The sequence below is a fragment of the Coregonus clupeaformis genome, chromosome 8, assembly GCF_020615455.1.
Source record: "Coregonus clupeaformis isolate EN_2021a chromosome 8, ASM2061545v1, whole genome shotgun sequence".
In the NCBI taxonomy this organism is placed as follows: domain Eukaryota; kingdom Metazoa; phylum Chordata; class Actinopteri; order Salmoniformes; family Salmonidae; genus Coregonus; species Coregonus clupeaformis.
The window spans coordinates 38,244,624-38,267,476 of NC_059199.1; the positions used below are offsets into that span (position 1 = coordinate 38,244,624).

At 43.2% G+C, this 22,853-nt stretch overlaps 1 protein-coding gene across 1 annotated transcript; it reads right to left on the reverse strand.

The window, feature by feature from the left end:
- Nucleotides 1-7,134: 7,134 nt before the first annotated feature.
- Nucleotides 7,135-22,813, reverse strand: LOC121571939 (serine incorporator 1). The gene is made up of 10 exons (XM_041883736.1): nt 22,655-22,813; nt 14,051-14,212; nt 13,595-13,788; nt 13,010-13,089; nt 9,950-10,087; nt 9,471-9,640; nt 8,747-8,837; nt 8,236-8,377; nt 7,741-7,959; nt 7,135-7,485 (listed from the first exon to the last, which is right to left on the reverse strand). Exons 1-10 carry the CDS (start codon nt 22,691-22,693, stop codon nt 7,347-7,349), a joined length of 1,374 nt encoding a protein of 457 aa, XP_041739670.1. The 5' UTR covers nt 22,694-22,813; the 3' UTR covers nt 7,135-7,346.
- Between the last annotated feature and the right edge of the window lie 40 nt (nt 22,814-22,853).

Sequence of the window (22,853 nt, forward strand, 5' to 3'; positions counted from 1 at the left end):
GCAGTTCCAGCGCACCGCACTAGCACGCACGAGACCAGAGAAATACTCCGCCCACTTTAACAACATGCAGTGCTGGCAGTGGCATACTGTAGTCACTACAGTGGAGAAAACAGGGCTATGCCTTTTGTTTCTCAGTAAAGGCTCTGGAATGGTATTAGGCCTACTTAAAACTAAATGTAAGGCTATGATATTATATATTTGATATCATCTCAGTTTGAACAAATACTGGTGAGGGACTGGGACAATGCATAATAGTAGGCCTACACTGTAAAGGGGTTGCCATGAATTTGACAGTAACTTACAGGCAGCTCAGTGGCAAGTACAATTCCGTATTGCATATTACAGTATTGCTACTGTAATATACATACATCTCAAAGCAAGTACTGTGTAATGACACACAGTACAATATCGTAAAATTGACTGTATTATACTATTAAAATACATACTTTTTCCCACAAAGCACCATAATTTACAGTATGCTACAGTTAAATGTTTCAGAGTTTACTGTTGATAGCCAAAATTACCATATAAATTAGTTATGTTACAGTGTAACACAATAGACAATGTAAGTAAATGTTGAATAATGACTTTTCTGTAGCCAAATTCAATAAATAATTACTATGTAATAATAATAATGATGACTGCCAACAAATACAACAGGGTTTCTCGCAGCTTCACTGCCTGAACCCTTAATTGCTTGATGATCATACATCAGTATGTGAAGAGGTTCCCTATAGTATTATTGTATTGTCTGAATCAAATATATAAGCCTGAACCAAAAGTATTCTCTCACAGTGCCTTCAGAAAGTATACACACCCTTGACTTTTTCCACATTTTGGTGTGTTACAGCCTGAATTTAAAATTGATTAAATTGAGATTTCTTTTCACTGGCCTACACACAATACCCCATAATGTCAAAGTTAATTTAAAAGCGTAAAAAGCTGAAATGTCTTGAGTCAATAAGTATTCTACCACTTTGTTATGGCAAGCCTAAATAAGTTCAGGAGTAAAAATGTGCTTAACAAGTCACATAATAAGTTGCATGGACTCTCTGTGTGCAATAATTCTATACCAGAGAGTTTTTCGGGATAAAAAAGAAATGAAATGGAGCTAAGCACAGGCAAAATTCTAGAGGAAAACCTGGTTGTCTGCTTTCCACCAGACACTGGGAGATGAATTCACCTTTCAGCAGGACAATAACCTAAAACACAAGGCCAAATCTACACTTGAGTTGCTTAACAAGAAGACAGTGAATGTTCCTGAGTGGCCAAGTTAGTTTTGACTTAAATCTACTTAAAATTATATGTCAAGACCTGAAAATTGTTGTCTAGCAATGATCAACAACCAATTTGACAAAACTTGAAGAATATTTGTAAGAATAATGGAAAAATGGTGTGGAAACTCTTAGAGACTTACCAGCAAGACTCACAGCTGTAATAGCTGCCAAAGGTGCGTCTACAAAGTAGAAGACCTCTGAGACTTCTCATTAAAGCCTTCAGTAGTTAACTGCTCTACATTTAGCTTGTTCCCCCCCATCAATCTACACCCAATACCCCATAAAGACAAAGCAAAAACAGTTAAAACATTTTTTTTAGCAAATTTAAAATAAAGAACTGAAATATCACATTTACATTAAGTATTCAGACCCGATTACAGCCGCGAGTCTTCTTGGGTATGACGCTACAAGCTTGGCACACCTGTATTTGGGGAGTTTCTCCCATTCATCTCTGCAGATCCTCTCAAGCTCTGTCAGGTTGGATGGGGAGCGTCGCTGCACAGCTATTTTCAGGTCTCTCCAGAGATGTTAGATCGGGTTCATGTCTGGGCTCTGGCTGGGCAACTCAAGGACATTCAGATACTTGTCCCGAAGCCACTCCTGCGTTGTCTTGGCTGTGTGCTTAGGGTCGTTGTCATGTTGGAAGGTGCTGCCACCACCATACTTCACCGTAGGGATGGTGCCAGGTTTCTTCCAGACGTGACACTTGACATTCAGGCCAAATAATTCAATCTTGGTTTCATCAGACCCGAGAATCTTGTTTCTCAGGGTCTGAGAGTCCTTTAGGTGCATTTTGGCAAACTCCAAGTTGGCTGTCATGTGCCTTTTACTGAAGAGTGGCTTCCGTCTGGCCACTACCATAAAGGCCTGATTTGAGGAGTGCTGCAGAGATGGTTGTCCTTCTGGAAAGTTCTCCCATCTCTACAGAGGATCTCTGGAGCTCTATCAGAGTGACCATCAGGTTCTTGGTCACCTCCCTGACCAAGGCCCTTCTCCCCCGATTGCTCAGTTTGGCCGGGCGGCCAGCTCGCCAGAGTCTTGGTGGTTCCAAACTTCTTCCATTTAAGAATGTTGGAGGCCACTGTGTTCTTGGGGACCTTCAATGCTGCAGACATTCTTTGGTACCCTTCCCCAGATCTGTGCCTCGACACAATCCTGTCTCGGAGCGCGACAGACAATTCCTTCGACCTCATGGCTTGGTTTTTGCTCTGACATGCACGGTCAACTGTGGGACCGTATATAGACAAGTGTGTGCCTTTCCAAATCATGTCCAATCAATTGAATTTACCACAGGTGGACTCCAATCAAGTTGTAGAAACATCTCAAGGATGATCAATGGAAACAGGATGCACCGGAGCTCAATTGAGTCTCATAGCAAAGGGTCTAAATGCTTATGTAAATAAGGTATTTCTGATTTACTTTATTTTATACATTTGCAAACATTTCTAAAAACCTGTGTTCGCTTTGTCATTATGGGGTATTGTGTGTAGATTGATGAGGAACATTTTGTATTTAATCCATTTTAGAATAAGGCTGTAACAAAATGTGGAAAAAGTCAAGGGGTCTGATTAATTTCTGAATGCACTGTATACCAGAGTTGCCAGGTTATAAACTATATCAGAGAGTTGTCAGGTTATATACCATACCAGAGAGTTGCCAGGTTATATACTGAGTTGCCAGATTAACCTGCCAACCCTCTGGTATAGATTATAACCTGACAGTAGCTCTCCATACTGAGAGTTGCTAGGTTATATTCTATACCAGAGTTGCCAAGCAATCCTCCTCTTGGGATGCTAGTAGCTATCCTCCCTCCTGCAGGAATCTGGTCTGACCCTACTACACACTTGATTCTAATCTATAGTAATAGCTCAGTTGGTAGAGCATGGCGCTTGCAACGCCAGGGTTGTGGGTTCGATTCCCACGGGGGGCCAGTATGAAAAATGTATGCACTCACTAAAACTGTAAGTCGCTCTGGATAAGAGCGTCTGCTAAATGACTAAAATGTAAATGTAATAGATCCATGACGTTGATTAACTGAATCTGGTGTGTCAGAGTAGGGCTGAAGAAAAAGCCTGCACAGCCAGTAGCTCACTAGAACAGAAATATCCAACCATGTTCCTGGAGAGCTAGCCAACTAGAGGTTTTTGCTCCAACGCCAGTTGTACCTAACCTGGTTCAGTTTATCAACCAGCTAATTTTTTGAATCAGGTGTGCTAGATTAGGGTTTGAGTGAAAACCTACAAACGGTAGCTCTCCAGGAATAGGGTTGGAGAGCCCTGCTCTAGAATATACATTTTCCCTCTACCTGTGTGTTCACCTCAACCTACAGAGGTATCCAGATGCACAGTGGGAGTCCTCATCCCGAGTGAGAGCATGATCCTAACCGGCTTATGCAACAGACCTTTCCCAGATTCTCTCCTCTACCGCACCACAGTGGAGGCCCCAGCCAGAGTCATAGCATGGTGTGTTCCCCCAGCCAGGCCATTATATAATAGCATTATGTAGGCTAGGTCTGCCTGCCTGCTGTGAGGGGGACTCCACCGCTATCGAACTGTCTGTCACAGAGACCCAGTGTCACCACACTAACAAAGTCACCCACTCATCAAGATCATATAAATATAATTACTAGTGTACAGGACCAAAAAACACTCAGATATATACACAGATTATTTCCTGTAAAAGAGCGAAAGGAAGGACCTCAAAGTGATTGTGTGTGGTGTGTTCACAAAGCCCAAACTAACATTGACCACCATAACAGTCAGTTGAAATTAATATGGCATGGCACTCACTTTATTTTCCATTATGTGTACAGTACTTCAGTGTGTAATTCTGCTATGCGTAAACTCACACTCAAATCGGTCTGATGGCGGTGATATGATTCAAGGCTGACTTCATGGACTGGCTACAGACCCATCTCTCTGTGCTCCTCCTCCCCAGCCGAACCCATTTGGTCCTCAATGAATATACTGTTGGGCTTGTGTTCAACCCCCTCCTCATGCCGATCTTGTGATGGGGAAATCACATTCCCTCTCACTCCCTTGTCGAGAGAGAGAGAGCGCGAGAGAGAGAGAGTGTGTGGTGTGGCTGCATGGGTAATCCTGCGTCACAAGAAAATAAGAATAATCCTACTGGAGCGTAATCCTGGTCATGTGATCAGGGTTATGGAATGAAGCCAGAGGCGATGGGAGGTTCTGGAATCCCTGTTGGCTTGGACTGATGACATCATGTGATGACATCATGTGATGACATGTCTTTGGTCGGTTTCCTCTACTTCTCATGTTCTGGAATGTCCCCGACGGAATGAAGTAAGAGTAGTGTTGAACAGAGTAAAGCACTTGATTCCAAGGTTGCTGCAGCTATTACATGGAAAATGCTATTTAACTTGTAGACGGCATTAGGCATTGATTGTCCTCATGTGAATTGAGCTGACATTTCTGGCTTTTGAAGGGAGAATGGCAGAGACACTATTTTTAATATGTCCCAAAAGAAGTGCCAAGGGCACTTTCTACTTATCTGAAAGAGGTGCATAAAACTAATAATCTCAAAGAAAATCTAGCAGAAATATACAGTAATTTGGAGGGGCAACAGTCCCACCTACAGGACACCATGAACTCTTAAAATAACAATAGAACACTGGAAGACATTTCAGAGATTATCAGATTTATTACATTTGATCATGATAAGGAGAGGCATTAGAGATACATGACAGATTTGTATGACAAACCATAAAACATTTGAATATAAAGCTAGTCTATAGTCTGACTGAATAGGTATTGTGTAGCAAATCTATAGGTTTAAAGGCACTTTTACAAATCTCCTTAGCTATAAAAAGAAATGTATATGTACGTTGTAATCAGACACACCGTGATATGTGTATAAAGCAAATAACAAAAAAACAAGAGAAAGTGCATTGGAGGAACAATCATGTAATAATGTTTACAACACCCTCTAGACTATGCTAATTTGTAGTGATGACACCCTGCCAAAAATGTAGTGGGTGGACTGAGCAAGGTATATTGTGAAGAGAGATGATCTAAATGTTGTGCAAATCTGAAGAGGAGTGGAACGGGTAATGCAGAAACACCTGAGTGGAATTTACTTGGCTGGTTGAACACACTGATCGTGATCATACGATTTGAGGACTTAATAAGCCATTTTAGTAGATTTGCTGACCAGAAAAGGTAGGAAATATTATTAAAGCGTGAAACCAAGCCCATTTGATTTGTATGTATATATTTTTTTAAACACACAAAAAAAGATAAAACCAACCTTAAGTATGGCCAACAACAACAACTTGGACTCATTGGTAGACTTAAAATAGTAAACAAAAATCCGGAAAACTCAAATTAGTATAAATGTTTGGTATGGTAGGTAATAATTTGTGGATGTCCATCATCCATTTTGTATGATATGTTACGAATTACAATTTGTATATGTTATGAATTGTAATTTGTACGATATGTTACGAATTCCAATTTGTTGTGACTAAAGTTAGCTAGGTGGCTAACGTTAGCTATGCTAGTGGTTACCCCCTAGAGTCTACGTCCGCACCCCCGTGAAAATCTAATTAGCATAATACTAAAAAAAATCCCCATTAAAACTGTCTGTTTAAGATAGACAGGTTTTTTTGGGGGGCATGGTCTGCGTCTCAATCCACCGCAGTCGTCAATGGCAAGTGTTCCTCATCTGTGGTGGAAGGTGGCCAAGCTACAGAGGTGTTTGCCAGACCTTGAGACATCCCGAAAATCGCTCTTCTCACGAAAAAGTCTGTAGCATCTGAACGGTTCGGCCTACAAACTAATATGACCACTATGGAAAGATGACTCTCATTAACACAACCCCCACGGGACTCGTCTGAAGTCGGTACCGCCGATCTGCCAACTTCTGTCTGTAGCGTCCGAAAAGCTTGGGCTACACACTAATATGACCCCTCGATGGAAAGGTGACTCTCACGAACATGTCGGTTGTTTTGCTCTAGGATGCCCACAAGCCTCACAAGACTCGTCTGAAGGTAGCCCGGTACCATTAAAAACATATATGGAAGTATGCAATGTGTAACTTTTTGAGCTCCCTGACCAAATTCACATAGAAATGTGTGTTATAGAACTGTCATTCTCATTGAAAGCAAGTCTCATCTGTTTTATGTGCACTATTCCTATGCTTCCGTTTAAGTTTAGTTTTTGCATCTTTTACTTTCAGTTTTGTACACCAGTTTCAAACATCTGAAAATTCAATATTTTTGCTTATGGAAAATATATTTCACTGTGGTTTAGATGGTACAATGATTCTCTACACTATACTTGCTTGTTTTGTCACAAACTGAAATTAGTAAATGGAGGTACGATTTCTGCATAGTGCATCTTTAAATATGGGTAAAAAATTCACTATAATTTCCTGATCTTATATCTCTCAGACATAGGACAGACGCTTTAAAACAAACTTCCTTTTGATACATTTTTTTTACTATTTTTTATTGTATGAATCTGTTATTCAATGAGTTTCTATGGGCAAATAGCAGCAAGTCCAAATTCCATGTTATATAAAATTCTAAATCAAATCACTAAATGATCCTTGGTATGACTATTTAGACTCTTAAGGATTAAGGTTAAAGGGTTAAGGTTTGGGGTAGCTAGCATGCTAAGTAGTTGCAAAGTAGCTAAAAAGTATTAAGTAGTTGCAAAGTTGCCAATTAGCTAAAATGCTAAAGTTGTCAGTGATGAGATTCGCCCACCCATCCACCCCGTCCAACCACCCTCCTTTCGTTTTTGCCTTAAGTAACCTGTTTTATATAACCATACCAAACGTTGCATATAATACTTATTTGAGTGTCCCGGACATTTGTTTACTATGTTATGTCTAGTCAATGAGACCAGCCCCCCCCAAAAAAAAAAATTAATAATAATAATTATGACAGTGGTCCCCTTCTTCAAGCAGCACAATGAAAATATGTAAATCAAAACATGCCAAACAATAAAGTCCCTTAGCAAATCTGAAAAGACACCCACCCTATTCCTACTTGGGAATAGGGGTGCCATTTGGGACTTAGCCCTGGATGGAATGTGTATGCCTTTAGTTGAAGTCTCGGTTAGAGAAGATGAGAGGAGCTACCAGGGTCCAGAGGTAGAGACACAGGCCTATCCAGCTAGAGCTAATCTTCACCCACACAGCTGGCATACTGCTCTGCATGGCCTGGTAGTCTGCGTCAGGTCTGGGGAGAAATCAGGATCAATCACATTTTATTTACCATCTCAAAAACACATAGTAGACCATGTGTGATGGTTTGAAATTGGGTCGTCTGAGTCCCACAAGACTCTTAGCCTGCTGACCTAAAGCCCAGGCATTAAGTCGGGGAGCTGACGCATGTGTCCAGGCGTCGAACAATGTGAGTCACCTCAGTTATACCTGTACACATCCCTGTTCCTCTATCCCCTCAGATATAACCAAAGAAAACAGAGCTACTTACTGGTACCAGTTTGTGAGTGTCATCATGATGTAGAGGGAGGCCAGGAACAGGCTGAAGTGGAAGAAGGAGTACGAGTAGGTGACCGCATCTTCCTCATTGTCCACGGCCCGTCTGACCCCGTCATCCCCCGTGGCCGCCTCGTGGTCGTCTGCAGCCAGACCCTGGCCCTCCTCTGTCTGCATCAGCCTGTTCACCTGGGTGTTGTTGGACGAACGGATGCTGCAGGCGAGGAGTGGGAAAGAGCAGGAAACCCGTTAGGAAAACAGAGAAGTGATGACGTGGACAGGCTTGAATAGTCTGGATTTCATTTGAAACAGAGCTCTGAACCAGTGTTTCTCAAATCCAGTCCTGAGGATCCACAGGCTTGCACATGTTTAATCTAGCCCAGTACTTAGATCAGGCGTCTCTGGTCTGGGCTGCTACAAAGAGTGCCCGGTCCTGTCCTGTGGGTCCCCAGGATTGGAGAGAACCCTACTCTAGGTTGTGATGTCATACCTGGCGTAGAGAGTGCAGAAGAAGAAGATGACCAGTCCTATGATGCCCTGTGCATCCCACCACTGGACATCTTGCCCTGGGGCAGGTGTAGGGCTGAGGGTGTTGTTCACCAGACTCAGCAGGCTGGGGTTACACTTACGGTCTGTAGGGAGAGAGATAGAATATTGCCAATCTGATGAAGGCTATTGAAGGCCAAAATGTTATGCTTTTAACCTAAATAAAACTACAAATCATCAGCTTTTAATTCTGAGCTAGAGTCACGTTTATTTTTCTATTTCTCTTGTGATTTTTGGCTGCAACTCATCTAATGTTGGATGAAGTGATCACTGACCCAAGTTGATCTTTCGGGTAGAATATGGTTCTTCACATAAAGTCTTTGTTGCAGACTTCCCATTAAGTGATTTACATGAGTCAGTATGCAGCCATGTGGGTCAGGGTTACGAGCATTGTGAACCATGACTCTGAACCAATGGCTGAACAGGGTCATCAGTAGGGTCATGATGAAACTTACTGGGGTTGTTGGTCATGGCGGACCATGTGACATACATGGTGTAGAGGGAGATGAGGGAGGCCTGGAGCAGGCCTGAGCTGGGCTGGGCCTCCTGGTGGAAAATAAATAAGTAAATAAACAAGACACAGACACACAAAACACATTAGTCTAATTTTGTTCAACAACATTCACATTAAAAAATAATTCACTCATTGTTTAGAAGGTGCAATATGCAGAAATTGCGCCGCCATTCCCTGGTTGCTAAAATTCAACTAGTTCGCCTAATTTCAGTTTGTGACCAAACAAGCAGTCATTGTGTAGAAAATCCTTGTACCATCTAAACGACTGAAATATTTCCATGACCAAAAATATTGTATTTTCAGCTGCTTGAAGCTGGTGTACAAAACCTAAAGTAAAAGACAAAAACGAAACTTAAGAACGGAAAGCATAGAAATAGCACATAGAACAGATCTACCACTTCTTAGACTTGCTTTCAATGAGAATGACAGATCTATAACTCAGTTACATATTGTAGTTACATATTGCAGCGTTAACATTTTGATGATCTTTAATAATTGCAAACATCGCTAATATTTACACTCCTGAATGAACTTCAGGATGTGTATGTATTTCAAAGAGTGAGGAACAAGACTGAAACAGCCTGCAAAGAAACATCGTACTCAATAAAACTATGGGAACTTTCAGTGTGCAGGTATCAATCTTTCTTTCGAGACTGAAACATCACCTGAACTTTGGGCAGGATGGCAATGATGGAGATGATGATGCAGAAGATGAAGTTGAGGCTGATGAAGACCTTGTGTTCTGTGCAGTCATCTCCTGTGGTGTAGTAGACATAGAACAACACCACAGCAGAGAAGGCCAGGGCATAGTGCAGCACCGTGAACGACAGGAGAGCTGTGGGAGGGGAAACATAAGAACACATCCGATTATGGCTTCCCGAGTGGCACAGCGGTCTAAGGCACTGCATCGCAGTGCTAGAGGCGTCACTACAGACCCGGGTTCGATCCCAGGCTGTTTCACAGCCGGCCGCAACCGGGAGACCCATGAAGCGGCGCACAATTGGCCCAGTGTCGTCCGGGTTAGGGGAGGGTTTTGCAGGCCGTGATGTCCTTGTCCCATCACGCTCTAGCGACTCTTGTGGCAGAATTTAAATGAGATAGACTACACTCATTTCAATCAGTAGACTGTATTAACGATCAGTACCTGCAAACCAGCACTTGCTGTTTCCCTCCTCAGCATTCTCCAGCCAAGACTGGTTCCAGGTGTGAGAAAAGTCCACCAGCAGGATCAGCTGGATGATGATGAAGATGAAGGAACCCACCACGCCAAAGTAGAACCACACTGGAACACACACACACACACAGTGAGTTTGTTAAAAGTCAAATGTGGAAGGGGTGATTAATTGACCATAATTGACTACACGTTATTGGCAGTGACAATGCGTCACTTGGGCCGGGCCCACCAATATCCAGGAGATTTGCATTCACTCCTGATAATTCATGTCACAACAATATAGCATATCAGTAAGCAAACAATTTAATTGTATTTTTAAAAATTGCTTGATCTAATAAGTATGTGGTCGCTTTCTCATTGTATTGGTACATTTTCGTTTAGTCAGGCAGCTCCAAAATGCAACTGTTCCAGCCTCGCTCAGTGCTTTCTGTGGTGGAGAGGCAGACAAAGAAAGTACAGAGCGCTGGCGTCGTTGAACTTCTCTGGTTGCGCGTAATTGGCTGAGGGTCTGGTCACTCGTGGGGACACTACTTCACCGCAGCACCTGCTGGGAGAGCTAGCCATCAAAAGCCCTTATTCGGTGCTCCATTGATTTACAGTGGAAGTGCCCGCCCAAGAAGGCTCATTGCCATTGGCCACAGATAAAGCAACATCTTATGCTCGGTAACTTTGATTGGACTGATGTGTCAACGTCATAGCTAGCTAGTTGTTTACCACACACTGTTACCACCATCTTCAAGCTAGGTAGCTTAGCTAGGTGAAACATGTCAACTAGCTTTGCTATCTCCTAGCAAATAATTTTCTAACTTAGCATTATGTGGTTGGTGGTGGATCATGAAGCAGTGGCTAACATCTATTTTGAGGTAGGCTAGCTATAATATCCTATAGGCTACATGTCTTATTGTTGATGTTTGATGGCAGACTAATACCCATGGAACCACATGTAAAAGAAAGGTTAGTTATACATTAATTTGATGGAACTGTAACTGTTCAATAGATGAAGCAAAGGAATAGCGTTATAAAATGTTGCATATTGTTAACCGGGCCCATTTGTAACAGGCAGGCAGACGCACGCAGTGTTGCAATAATGCAGACCAATTACTAGCTAGTTTACTCTATAAAAGTATGCTCGACTACCGTGGTCTTCCATGCAATATGAGCTAAAGATATGGGAAGTAGCCATTAACTGTTCATAACCCAAATGTTATAACATTTGTGTGTGTGTGGCTCAAAACTAATTTCTGGGATTGGTGATTAGTGCATTCAATGTGTAGCAGTTTTGATGCATACAGTGGGGGGGGGGGGAAGTATTTAGTCAGCCACCAATTGTGCAAGTTCTCCCACTTAAAAAGATGAGAGAGGCCTGTAATTTTCATCATAGGTACACGTCAACTATGACAGACAAATTGAGAATTTTTTTTCCAGAAAATCACATTGTAGGATTTTTAATTAATTTATTTGCAGCCGGCCGCAACCGGGAGACTATTATGGTGGAAAATGGTGGAAAATATGGTGGAAAATAAGTATTTGGTCACCTACAAACAAGCAAGATGTCTGGCTCTCACAGACCTGTAACTTCTTTAAGAGGCTCCTCTGTCCTCCACTTGTTACCTGTATTAATGGCACCTGTTTGAACTTGTTATCAGTATAAAAGACACCTGTCCACAACCTCAAACAGTCACACTCCAAACTCCACTATGGCCAAGACCAAAGAGCTGTCAAAGGACACCAGAAACAAATTTGTAGACCTGCACCAGGCTGGGAAGACTGAATCTGCAATAGGTAAGCAGCTTGGTTTGAAGAAATCAACTGTGGGAGCAATTATTAGGAAATGGAAGACATACAAGACCACTGATAATCTCCCTCGATCTGGGGCTCCACGCAAGATCTCACCCCGTGATCACAAGAACGGTGAGCAAAAATCCCAGAACCACACGGGGGGACCTAGTGAATGACCTGCAGAGAGCTGGGACCAAAGTAACAAAGCCTACCATCAGTAACACACTACGCCGCCAGGGACTCAAATCCTGCAGTGCCAGACGTGTCCCCCTGCTTAAGCCAGTACATGTTCAGGCCCGTCTGAAGTTTGCTAGAGTGCATTTGGATGATCCAGAAGAGGATTGGGAGAATGTCATATGGTCAGATGAAACCAAAATATAACTTTTTGGTAAAAACTCAACTCGTCGTGTTTGGAGGACAAAGAATGCTGAGTTGCATCCAAAGAACACCATACCTACTGTGAAGCATGGGGGTGGAAACATCATGCTTTGGGGCTGTTTTTCTGCAAAGGGACCAGGACGACTGATCCGTGTAAAGGAAAGAATGAATGGGGCCATGTATCGTGAGATTTTGAGTGAAAACCTCCTTCCATCAGCAAGGGCATTGAAGATGAAACGTGGCTGGGTCTTTCAGCATGACAATGATCCCAAACACACCGCCCAGGCAACGAAGGAGTGGCTTCGTAAGAAGCATTTCAAGGTCCTGGAGTGGCCTAGCCAGTCTCCAGATCTCAACCCCATAGAAAATCTTTGGAAGGAGTTGAAAGTCTGTGTTGCCCAGCGACAGCCCCAAAACATCACTGCTCTAGAGGAGATCTGCATGGAGGAATGGGCCAAAATACCAGCAACAGTGTGTGAAAACCTTGTGAAGACTTACAGAAAACGTTTGACCTGTGTCATTGCCAACAAAGGGTATATAACAAAGTATTGAGAAACTTTTGTTATTGACCAAATACTTATTTTCCACCATAATTTGCAAATAAATTCATAAAAAATCCTACAATGTGATTTTCTGGATTTTTTCTCTCATTTTGTCTGTCATAGTTGACGTGTACCTATGATGAAAATTACAGGCCTCTCATCTTTTTAAGTGGGAGAACTTGCACAATTGGTGGCTGACTAAATACTTTTTTTCCGCACTGTATGACCTTTGTGATTGCGTTTTCCCCACCAATATTTTTTGTAAAATTGCCACTGGTTATTGGTGTTTAGAGGAAAATATTTTACATTGTAGTAATATAATAGTGCATACCTGTGTTGAATGTCCCGTCTGGAATGAAGAAGGCTCCTACAGTTATCCCCACCAGTATAAGGAACTTGAAGAACCAGAATCTGAGTGGACAAAGCCACAGGCATTCATTCAATACATAACATCATACAAAAACAAGTTGTGTCTGTGCGTGTGTGCACCATAAAAATTAAAATAATAAAAACCGGTAATATTTTATAGGGCAGTATCGCAATATTTTTTCCATGGCAAAAAAAATCAAAAATGAAGCAGACCCCAACCTATTTGCTCCCTTAACCTGCTGTATGTAAAACATTGTGTGCTATAGATTAGAATATCAATAAATGTGACTCTGGATGACACCATAATGATGTTTGTTTCCAACATTAGTGCTTTTTTCCTAAAGAAGTTAAATCCGCTTCGTGTTTTGTTTCCTTGCCATGATACAAAGAGTATTGCGATCCTGGTATCCTCCCGGCCCTAATATTTTCAGCTGGTATGTAAACAAATAAGGGTGTGGGGGATGCTGCACTGCCCTGGTCTGGCCAGCAGAGGGCAACGTTGTATTCCCGAACATCACTATCCACTCCTATAAAAGCCGCTACATACCCGTTCTGTAGTGAGGCTCGGGGGTCCTTGCTGCTGCGAACGCGGATCATGATGATGGAGAAGAGAAAAAAGAAGCAGGCCATGGCAAAGCACATGCGGTACACAGACTTATAGCCCACGATGACATCACAGTTCATCTTGTTTTCGATGCCTGGTATGGGTATGGAGGTTCCGCCCACACAGAACCCTGGTATCTGATAGATCAGTGAAGAAACATAGTAAAAATAGAACCAACAATGTACATGACACAGGTCAAAACGTTGTCAACCACAGGGCCGTCTACACCAGCTTGTGTGACCAACTGGGTTCGAACCAGGGTCTCCTGCAAGCTAAGTCTGTGTTAGCCCGCTGAGCTAAACCCTTAGCATTAGTTCAGGGAGCTAACACAAATGTGTAGGTCTCAGGCAAGGCTCCTCATCAAGCAACTAAGACCAGGGTTGTGTTATGTGGTGTTACCTTCTTGAGCTGAGTCTCCATGCCAGGTAGGATCATGATGACAGAGACCAGGGACCCCAGCAGTAGCAGGAAGGAGAAGGCCAGCCGGGACACAGTGGAGTTGTAGGTGGAGGGACAGCATCCTGACAGCAGACACGGAGCTGAGCCACACAGACACGATGCCTAGATAGATAGATAGGACAACACAGACAACTAGTCATATTTTTGGTGTGCCAGAGGGAGAAGGAAGGCATAAGAGGATAGATGAGATAATCTTGCAAATGCGTGCATGGTTTGAGTGTGTGTGTGTGCAACAAATCTACTGTGCGCCACCGCCTGTTGTTATTCCCTGTATACAGCTCCATTCTTGTGTATTTTATTTATTGTGTTGGTTACTATTTTATATTATTAAACTCTGCATCGTTGGGAAAGATTCATAAGCAAACATATCACTGTAAAGTGACACATTTCTGTATTTTATTTTTATTGGCACGGCAACCATTGCGTTTTCCATCCAAACGAGCTCAGACAACTGATAGTTCGGCCTCCGACCGCAAGGCACTACAGAGGGTAGTGTGTACGGCCCAGTACATCACTGGGGCAAAGCTTCCTGCCATCCAGGACCTCTATACCAGGCGGTGTCAGAGGAAGGCCATAAAAACTATCAAAGACTCCAGCCACCCTAGTCATAGACTGTTCTCTCTGCTACCGCACGGCAAGCGGTACCAGAGCACCAAGTCTAGGTCCAAAACGCTTCTTAACAGCTTCTACCCCCAAGCCATAAGACTAATGTCTACACCTGTTGTAATCTGAGCATGTGGCAAATACAATTTGATTTGGTTCTATTGAAGGTAATCCTGCCAGTGACAATGACAGGAGCTGCCACTCATTAAATTACATTACAGCAAAGAACACTAACACAGCCCCCTGCCTGATACGTGCTCTTTCTCAATCAACATCTTTCCATGATTCCTCGTCTTCCCTCTCCTTGCCTCCTTCTATAAACACATTGGTTGAGATCCAAGGTCCCTTTCCAAAGTGTTTTAAGAAGAAGCGAGAAGAGGATGGGAGGAATCAGGACAGATGAATTGAGGAAGAGACCCAGTGCTGTGCACGTGTTGTATGATGTCACAGAAGGATAATGGTCCTTGGGAGGCATCTCTCGCCGCTCTCTGATGATTCATGCAAACTCAAGTCTAGAGATGCTGTGAACTTTTAACAAGGCACACCTATTAATTGAAATGCATTCCTGGTGACTACCTCATGAAGCTGGTTGAGAGAATGCCAAGTGTGTAAAGCTGTCATCAAGGCAAAGGGTGGCTACTTCGAAGAATCTAAAATATAAAATATATTTTTGATTTGTTTAACACTGTTTTGGTTACTACATGATTCCATATGTGTTATTTCATAGTTTTGATGTCTTCATTATTATTCTACAATGTAGAAAATAGTAAAAAAAAGAAAAGAAAAACCCTTGAATGAGTAGGTATGTCCAAACGCTGGTACTGTAAGTATTCAGACCCTTTACTCAGTACTTTGTTACCCAACGCTTAGGTTTACCTCCACTTTACTCATATCCTTCAATATCCTTGTCTGTACATAATGCCCTGAATCTTTTCTACAACTCCCGGAAATCTGCCCCCTTTATTCTATGTACCCAACGCACTAGAAGACCAGTTCTTAAAGCCTTTAGCCGTATCCTTATTCTAGTCCTCCTCTGTTCCTCTGGTGATGTAGAGGCTAACCCAGGCCCTGCAGCCCTCAGTATCACTCCTACTCCCCAGGTGCTATCATTTGCTGACTTCTGTAATCGCAAAAGTGTTGGTTTCTTGCACGTAAATATCAGAAGTCTACTTCCTAAGTTTGAGTTATTCACTGCGTTAGCACACTCCGCCAACCCTGATGTTCTAGCAGTGTCTGAATCCTGGCTTAGGAAGGCCACCAAAAATTCTGAAATTTCCATCCCCAACTATAACATTTTCCGTCTAGATAGAACTGCCAAAGGGGGTGGAGTTGCAATCTACTGTAGAGATAGCCTGCAGAGCTCTATCATACTATCCAGGTGTGTGCCCAAACAGTTTGAGCTTCTACTTCTAAAAATCCACCTTTCCAGAAATAAGTCTCTCACTGTTGCCGCTTGCTACAGACCCCCCTCAGCCCCCAGCTGTGCCCTGGACACCATATGTGAATTGATTGCCCCCCATTTATCCTCAGAATTCGTACTGCTTGGTGACCTAAATTGGGATATGCTTAATACCCCGGCCATCCTACAATCCAAACTAGATGCCCTCAATCTCACGCAAATTATCAACGAACCTACCAGGTACAACCCTAAATCCGTAAACATGGGTACCCTCATAGATACAGTGGGGGAAAAAAGTATTTAGTCAGCCACCAATTGTGCAAGTTCTCCCACTTAAAAAGATGAGAGAGGCCTGTAATTTTCATCATAGGTACACGTCAACTATGACAGACAAAATGAGAATTTTTTTTCCAGAAAGGTCACATTGTAGGATTTTTTATGAATTTATTTGCAAATGATGGTGGAAAATAAGTATTTGGTCACCTACAAACAAGCAAGATTTCTGGCTCTCACAGACCTGTAACTTCTTCTTTAAGAGGCTCCTCTGTCCTCCACTCGTTACCTGTATTAATGGCACCTGTTTGAACTTGTTATCAGTATAAAAGACACCTGTGCACAACCTCAAACAGTCACACTCCAAACTGCACTATGGCCAAGACCAAAGAGCTGTCAAAGGACACCAGAAACAAAATTGTAGACCTGCACCAGGCTGGGAAGACTGAATCTGCAATAGGTAAGCAGCTTGGTTTGAAGAAATCAACTGTGGGAGCAATTATTAGGAAATGGAAGACATACAAGACCACTGATAATCTCCCTCGATCTGGGGCTCCACGCAAGATCTCACCCGTGGGGTCAAAATGATCACAAGAACGGTGAGCAAAAATCCCAGAACCACACGGGGGGACCTAGTGAATGACCTGCAGAGAGCTGGGACCAAAGTAAAAAAGCCTACCATCAGTAACACACTACGCCGCCAGGGACTCAAATCCTGCAGTGCCAGATGTGTCCCCCTGCTTAAGCCAGTACATGTCCAGGCCTGTCTGAAGTTTGCTAGAGTGCATTTGGATGATCCAGAAGAGGATTGGGAGAATGTCATATGGTCAGATGAAACCAAAATATAACTTTTTGGTAAAAACTCAACTCGTCGTGTTTGGAGGACAAATAATGCTGAGTTGCATCCAAAGAACACCATACCTACTGTGAAGCATGGGGGTGGAAACATCATGCTTTGGGGCTGTTTTTCTGCAAAGGGACCAGGACGACTGATCCGTGTAAAGGAAAGAATGAATGGGGCCATGTATCGTGAGATTTTGAGTGAAAACCTCCTTCCATCAGCAAGGGCATTGAAGATGAAACGTTGCTGGGTCTTTCAGCATGACAATGATCCCAAACACACCGCCCGAGCAACGAAGGAGTGGCTTCGTAAGAAGCATTTCAAGGTCCTGGAGTGGCCTAGCCAGTCTCCAGATCTCAACCCCATAGAAAATCTTTGGAGGGAGTTGAAAGTTCGTGTTGCCCAGCGACAGCCCCAAAACATCACTGCTGTAGAGGAGATCGGCATGGAGGAATGGGCCAAAATACCAGCAACAGTATGTGAAAACCTTGTGAAGACTTACAGAAAACGTTTGACCTGTGTCATTGCCAACAAAGGGTATATAACAAAGTATTGAGAAACGTTTGTTATTGACCAAATACTTATTTTCCACCATCATTTGCAAATAAATTCATAAAAAATCCTACAATGTGATTTTCTGGATTTTTTTTCCTCATTTTGTCTGTCATAGTTGATGTGTACCTATGATGAAAATTACAGGCCTCTCTCATCTTTTTAAGTGGGAGAACTTGCACAATTGGTGGCTGACTAAATACTTTTTTCCCCACTGTATCATCCTGACTAACTTACCCTCTAAATACACCTCAGCTGTCTTCAACCAGGATCTCAGCGATCACTGCCTTATTGCCTGCGTCCGTAACGGGTCCGCGGTCAAACGACCACCCCTCATCACTGTCAAACGCTCCCTAAAACACTTTAGCGAGCAGGCCTTCCTAATTGACCTGGCCCAGGTATCCTGGATGGATATAGATCTCATTCCGTCAGTAGAGGATGCCTGGTTGTTCCTTAAAAGTAATTTCCTCTCAATCTTAAATAAACATGCCCCATTCAAAAAATACAGAACTAAGAACAGATATAGCCCCTGGTTCTCCTCAGACTTGACTGCCCTTGACCAGCACAAAAACATCCTGTGGCGTACTGCATTAGCATCAAATAGCCCCGCGATATGCAACTTTTCAGGGAAGTTAGGAACCAATATACACAAGCAGTCAGGAAAGCAAAGGCTAACTTTTTCAAACAGAAATTTGCATCCTGTAGCACTAACTCCAAAAAGTTTTGGGACACTGTAAAGTCCATGGAGAATAAGAGCACTTCCTCCCAGCTGCCCACTGCACTGAGGCTAGGAAACACTATCACCACCGATAAATCTACAATAATCGAGAATTTCAACAAGCATTTTGCTACGGCTGGCCATGCTTTCCACCTGGCTACCACTACCCCGGCCACCAACTCTGCACCCCCCCGCCGCTTCTCCTTCACACAAATTCAGACAGCTGATGTTCTGAAAGAGCTGCAAAATCTGGACCCCTACAAATCAGCTGGGCTAGACAATCTGGACCCTTTCTTTCTAAAACTAGCCGCCGAAATTGTCGCAACCCCTATTACTAGTCTGTTCAACCTCTCTTTCGTAATGTCTGAGATCCCCAGAGATTGGAAAGCTGCCTCGGTCATCCCCCTCTTCAAAGGGGGTGACACTCTAGATCCAAACTGCTACAGACCTATATCCATCCTGCCCTGCCTTTCGAAAGTATTTGAAAGCCAAGTTAACAAACAGATCACCGACCATTTCGAATACCACCGTACCTTCTCCGCTATGCAATCCGGTTTCCGAGCTGGTCATGGGTGCACTTCAGCCACGCTCAAGGTCCTAAACGATATTATAACCGCGATTGATAATAGACAGTACTGTGCAGCCGTCTTCATCGACCTGGCCAAGGCTTTCGACTCTGTCAACCACCGCATTCTTATTGGCAGACTAAATAGCCTTGGTTTCTCAAATGACTGCCTCGCCTGGTTCACCAACTACTTCTCAGATAGAGTTCAGTGTGTCAAATCGGAGGGCCTGTTGTCTGGACCTATGGCAGTCTCTATGGGGGTGCCACAGGGTTCAATTCTTGGGCCGACACTTTTCTCTGTGTATATCAATGATGTCGATCTTGCTGCTGGTGACTCTCAGATCCACCTCTACGCAGACGACACCATTTTGTATACATCTGGCCCTTCATTGGACACTGTGTTAACAAACCTCCAAACGAGCTTCAATGCCATACAACACTCCTTCAGTAGCCTCCAACTGCTCTTAAACACTAGTAAAACTAAATGCATGCTTTTCAATCGAACGCTGCTGGCACCCGCCCACCCGACTAGAATCACCACTCTCGACGGGTCTGACCTAGAGTATGTGGACAACTACAAATACCTAGGTGTCTGGTTAGACTGTAAACTCTCCTTCCAGACTCACATTAAGAATCTCCAATCCAAAGTTAAAGCTAGAATCGGCTTCCTATTTCGCAACAAAGCCTCCTTCACTCATGCTGCCAAACATGCCCCTCGTAAAACTGACTATCCTACCGATCCTTGACTTCGGCGATGTCATTTACAAAATAGCCTCCAACACTCTACTCAGCAAATTGGATGTAGTCTATCACAGTGCCATCCGTTTTGTCTCCAAAGCCCCATACACTACCCACCACTGTGACCTGTACGCTCTTGTTGGCTGGTCCTCACTACATGTTCGTCGTCAAACCCACTGGCTCCAGGCCATCTATAAATCACTGCTAGGCAAATCCCCGCCTTATCTTAGCTCATTGGTCACCATAGCAGCACCCACCCGTAGTCTGCGCTCCAGCAGGTATATCTCACTGGTCATTCCCAAAGCCAACACCTCCTTTGGCCGCCATTCCTTCCAGTTCTCTGCTGCCAATGACTGGAACGAATTGCAAAAATCTCTGAAGCTGGAGACTCTTATCTCCCTCACTAACTTTAAGCATCAGTTGTCAGAGCACCTTACCGATCACTGCACCTGTACACAGCCCATCTGAAATTAGCCCACCCAACTACCTCATCCCTATATTGTTATTTATTTTGCTCTTTTGCACCCCAGTATCTCTATTTGCACATAATCTCTTGCACATCTAGCATTCCAGTGTTAATACTAATTGTAATTATTTTGCACTATAGCCTATTTATTGCCTTACCTCCATAACTTGCTACATTTGCACACACTGTATATATATTTTCTGTTGTATTTTTGACTTTATGTATTTTTTTACCCCATATGTAACTCTGTGTTGTTTTTATCGCACTGCTTTGCTTTATCTTGGCCAGGTCGCAGCTGTAAATGAGAACTTGTTCTCAACTGGCTTACCTGGTTAAATAAAGGTGAAATAAAATAAAATAAAACCTTTGGCAGTGATTACAGCCTGGAGTCTTCTTGGGTATGACGCTACAGCTTGGCACACCTGTATTTGGAGAGTTTCCCCCATTCTTCTCTGCAGATCCTCTCAAGCTCTGTCAGGTTGGAAGGGGAGCGTCGCTGCACAGCTATTTTCAGGTCTCTCCAGAGATGTTTGATCGGGTTCAAGTCCGGGCTCTGGCTGGGCCACTCAAGGACATTCAGAGACTTGTCCCGAAGCCCCTCCTGCGTTGTCTTGGCTGTGTGCTTAGGGTCATTGCCCTGTTGGAAGGTGAACCTTCACCCCAGTATGAGGTCCTGAGCGCTCTGGAGCAAGTTTTCATCAAGGATCTCTCTGTACTTTGCGCCATTCATCTTTCCCTCGATCCTGACCAGTCTCTCAGTCCCTGCCGCTGAAAAACATCCCCACACATGATGCCGTCACCACCACGCAAGGTTTCCTCCAGACGTGACGCTTAGCATTCAAGCCAAAGAGTTCGATTTTGGTTTCATCAGACCAGAGAATCTTGTTTCTCATGGTCTGAGAGTCCTTTAGGTGGCTTTTGGCAAACTCCAAGCAGGCTGTCATATGCCTTTTACTGAGGAGTGGCTTCCGTCTGGCCGCTCAACCATAAAGGCCTGATTGGTGGAGTGCTGCAGAGATGGTTGTCCTTCTGGAAGGTTCTCCCATCTCCACAGAGGAACTCTTGAGCGCTGTCAGAGTGACCATCAGGTTCATGGTCACCTCCCTGAACAAGGCCCTTCTCCCCCGATTGCTCAGTTTGGCCGTAGGGCCAGCTCTAGGAAGAGTCTTGGTGGTTCCAAACTTCTTCCATTTAAGAATGATGGAGGCCACTGTGTTCTTGGGGACCTTCAATGCTGCAGACATTTTCTGGTACCCTTCCCCAGATCTGTGCCTCGACACAATCCTGTCTCAGCGCTCTACAGACAATTCCTTCTACCTCATGGCTTGGTTTTTGCTCTGACATGCACTGTCAACTGTGGGACCTTATATAGACAGGTGTGGGCCTTTCCAAATCATGCCCAATCAATAGAATTTACCACAGATGGACTCCAATCAAGTTGTAGAAACATCTCAAGGATGATCAATGGAAACAGGATGCACCTGAGCTCAATTTCGAGTCTCATAGCAAAGGGTCTGAATACTTATGTAAATAAGGTATTTCTGTTGTTGTTTTTATACATTTGCTAAAATTTCTAAAAACCTGTTTTCGCTTTGACATTATGGGGTATTGTGTATAGATTGATGAGATTATTATTTTTTTACCATTTTCAGAATAAGGCTGTAATGTAACAAAATGTGGAAAAAGTAAAGGGGTCTAAATACTTTCCGAATGCTCTGTATGCAGGCTGTATGCACCAGGGCAGGCCATAAAGTGGAGCAGCAGTCACAAGCCTTGCCTCTGAGGGTGTAACCATTACATTGTAGGTAAAATCAGACAGACAGGGCTTTCTGGTGACGTGAGAATGTGGTATAAACTCTTCAATAAAGGGTCAGTAGGCCTATCACTCTGTACATGGTAATTATAGTGGTGTGGGGGTCCCCAAAATTGGAAGACATTCACGTTTTATTGTTCCAGTAGGCCTAGAAAACGTTTTCAGTGACTATCAAATCAAATATATTTAACATGATTATTGAACTCGCCCGCAACATGGCATGAAATATGAAAGGGAATCATTTCAGTCACGCGGGTAATTTGGGGTGGGGGGGAGGGTTACAGCGTGACGCACTGAAACTGTACAGAAACCGGAAATTAGGCTAATATGAAACTGCTGACTTTTCCAGCAAATAAAACCATGTTCATTGACCGACAAAACATGTGTTTATTTTCCAAACGTAAGTATTTAAAACGACTTCAGATCAACATAAAACATATTAGAATATACCTGCTGGGAAAACAGAGAAAATGTGTCTGTGTTTACATGAGCACCCACAAACAAATGTCATTGCACACTCTCACTCTAACAAAGTGAGCAAAACGACAAATAGGAAGTTCAATAATTGATACTTACACAGCTGGCGATTGAACACAATGCCATACACGCTCCCATTTCAGTTTAGAATGTATACTCCAGTCCTAAGTAAACGTAGAAACCCCAAAACGTCAACAAGTGAGACTTGAAAACGTTTAACTAAAATGTCTCGTTTCCTCCGATGCTATTCAAGCAGCAACAGGGCGTGTCTGAAGAATCAGTTACACCCTTTTGTTCC

Excerpts from the sequence above, each read along its gene's own strand:
- LOC121571939 (XM_041883736.1), bottom strand. The coding sequence starts at position 22,693 with ATGGGAGCGTGTATGGCATTGTGTTCAATCGCCAGCTGT. Across the intron at positions 13,789-14,050 it reads TGGAGACTCAGCTCAAGAAG|ATACCAGGGTTCTGTGTGGG; the intron begins GTAACACCACAT and ends CTGATCTATCAG. Across the intron at positions 8,378-8,746 it reads CGCCATGACCAACAACCCCA|ACCGTAAGTGTAACCCCAGC; the intron begins GTAAGTTTCATC and ends CTCTCCCTACAG.